This window comes from Macrotis lagotis, chromosome 1 (assembly GCF_037893015.1).
Source record: "Macrotis lagotis isolate mMagLag1 chromosome 1, bilby.v1.9.chrom.fasta, whole genome shotgun sequence".
NCBI classification, from domain to species: domain Eukaryota; kingdom Metazoa; phylum Chordata; class Mammalia; order Peramelemorphia; family Peramelidae; genus Macrotis; species Macrotis lagotis.
Window position 1 is genome coordinate 160,787,012 of NC_133658.1, and position 2,754 is coordinate 160,789,765.

The following is a 2,754-nucleotide window of genomic DNA, read 5'->3' on the forward strand; positions in this document are numbered from 1 at the left end:
CAAACCCCCAAGGGAACATTCAAACTCACTTATATAGACAGGATCCAATTGGCTTCCTTCCTTCAGGCTTCTGGCTTCTGACTACCAACCATGAGGCTACCTTGCCGCCCCCCCCACCCCAAGTCTTAAGGCAACCTTCCCTTTGGTGGGCTTTAAGACCTTGGAAAAATTCTTAAGGGGGGGGTCCCAAATCCCCCCCTCCCACTTCAGGGCAGCCTCTCCTTCAGGACAGATCTCCCACCTGGAGGACTTCTCAGCCAGCCAAGGTGGGTCTGGCAACCACCATCTTGGAGATAACCCCAAACCGGTTCTTACCCACAGACATTTTAATCACTCTTGGCTCCAATCTTCCCGGGAATCTCTGAAATATTTTCCTCACAGAGAACACCGCTTGAAATCAAGCCATTTGCACACATTATTTTCTTGTGTTCTTTTGGGAAAATAATGGGAAAAGAGATTTACAATTATAAAATCCCATAAGAGAACCCAAATTGTTATAAATGATTCATGAAGACTTAGTCCAGAGTGATTAAGATGTTGGGTTTTTTTGGTTTATTCATCTCAATAAAAGGCATACCTCTCAAGGTGGGAGAGAGGCAGAGAAATCCCAAAATGCTAGATCTTTTATGCACTTTGAAAGGCCTTGTTCCTGCCCCTTCATGCCCATCATTGGCTGTGGTCACAATCTGATTGATATATTGGTCCCCATACATTTCCCCACCCTGGCCATTATATTAATGAGCAAGAACAGCTACCTCCTTGAGCGTGTGCAAAGGAGAAGGTTGAAGACCTAGGTTAACTTGGAACTAGGTGGGGCACACCCAGCCTAATCTCAGTTTTTGATCAGATTGAGGCTAAATCTTTTCACTTTAACCCAGTACCTGCCCATAGGCAACAATACAGGCAGACCCCAGTCTTTATAATATAAACTCACAAATTCTCCCTTCACATTTTTGTGGAACCCAAATACCCCCATATTACTCACATAAGGGTTATATCAAAAAGAACTAATCTGGAAAAAAGACCTCAAGATAACCTAAGAATCATCAGATTATCTGAAAATGATGACACTCCTTCTGTCCCACCCCTCAAAACCTTTGATATTATATTTAAGAAATCATAACTCAAAACTCCCCAGATCTCTTATAAACAGAGAACAAAGTGAATATAGTAAAAATATATTGGTTACCACCTGCAAAGAACCTCAAAATAAAAACTCCCAGGCCAAAATCCAGGGTTTCCAGTTAAAAAAAAAATGAAGCAAACTGCTAAAACAAGAGAGTTAAGGTTCCAAGGAGTCACAGTAAGAGTCACACAAGATCTGGCAGTTATCACCATGAAAGTCAAGAGAACTTAGAATAATATATTCCAAAAAACATATAATAAAGGCTTACAATCAAAAATAGCCTACCTTGGGAAAAAAAAACTGAGTAGAATCCTAGCAAGGGTAGAAAATAGACCTTAAATGAAAGAGAATTTTCAGATATTCCTGATGTGAAGACCCAATCTGAATAAATACTCTGAAATGGAAACACAGGAGGGAATAAACATTTGCATAACACCTATTACCTTCCAAGTACCATGAGACAAAAGAAACATAAAAAAGTACATCTGATTAGTTTTATCTTTGGGGAAATAGGGAAATAGGAGGGATTAGCAATTATACTGAAAAAGGAAAGGAGGATAAAGAGAAAGAACTGAAATATCTCAAATAGGGTTGCATGAGATGAAGACTAGTATATTGGCATCCTCTGATCAGGCATTCCATGATGCCTTTACTTGAATTGTACAAAGGAAAATGGATCACAAGCATGTGCACACATAACATGTATTGTAGAAATTAATTAGTAGAATAGGGAAAGAGAGATGGGGGGCAGGTAAGTAGATGGAACAGTATAGTAAGGGTTTACATCATAAAACAATATGAAGAGAGAATTAAAAGGTAAAAAAGGGCAAAACCTTGCAATCAGGAGTGGGCCAAGGAGAAGAAAAGAGGGCAGTACAAAAGGAAAGGATATCATGTCCTAGCAAAGCTAGAGCTAATAAAGAGAATAGAATCACTTCTGCTCTTCACCCCCTAGGCTCAGAGGAGAGCTAGTTTGAAATTATCCTTTTGAAAGATTAGCATCTCAGATTCAGCTCCTTGGGGACTCTGTCACTATGAACCTTTAAAGTCTTCTACTTAACTCATATATGCCAAAGATATAGATTAGTTTTACAGGAGCCCCAACCAGGGGCAAGTCTGTAGCTATGTTGCCCAAGCCAGGGTCTTGTCTTGAGCCTAGAAATGTCCCAGCTTTTCTAAATTTCTTCGTCTATAAAATGAGATTGAACTAGCTGGCCTTAATGTCTTCCAGCTCTGATTCAATGATCCCATGGGCCAACAATTTTTTAATGTATTTTTAAAGGAGCAGATAGGTAGTACAGTAGATAGAGCAATGGCCCTGGAGTCAGGAAGACCTGAGTTCAAATTTGACCTCAGACATTTAATAATTACCTAGTTGTGTGACTTTGGGCAAGTCACATAACCCCACTGCCTTGCCAAAAAAAAAAAAAACAAGTATTTTTTAAGATATTAAAAGGTGAAATTTAAAAAAATATATCAGTTTAAAACAGTAGTCAAGTGTGAATATTTAATTATTTTTCTCTTGTCATGAAGAAAGCTTTTTAAAATTTTTTTATTTATTTAAGGCAATGGGATTAAGTGACTTGCCCAAGGTCACACAATTGGGCAATTATTAAATGTTTGAGATC

General features: G+C 38.7%; 1 protein-coding gene across 1 annotated transcript in view; it reads right to left on the minus strand.

The window, feature by feature from the left end:
- Window positions 1-253: 253 nt before the first annotated feature.
- LOC141518144 (uncharacterized) overlaps window positions 254-2,754 on the minus strand; it is a 36,479-nt gene continuing 33,978 nt past the window's right edge. The window contains exon 6 of the mRNA XM_074229919.1: window positions 254-361. Within this exon, the coding sequence (XP_074086020.1) occupies window positions 254-361 (108 nt within the window). The remainder of the gene's footprint in view (window positions 362-2,754) is intronic.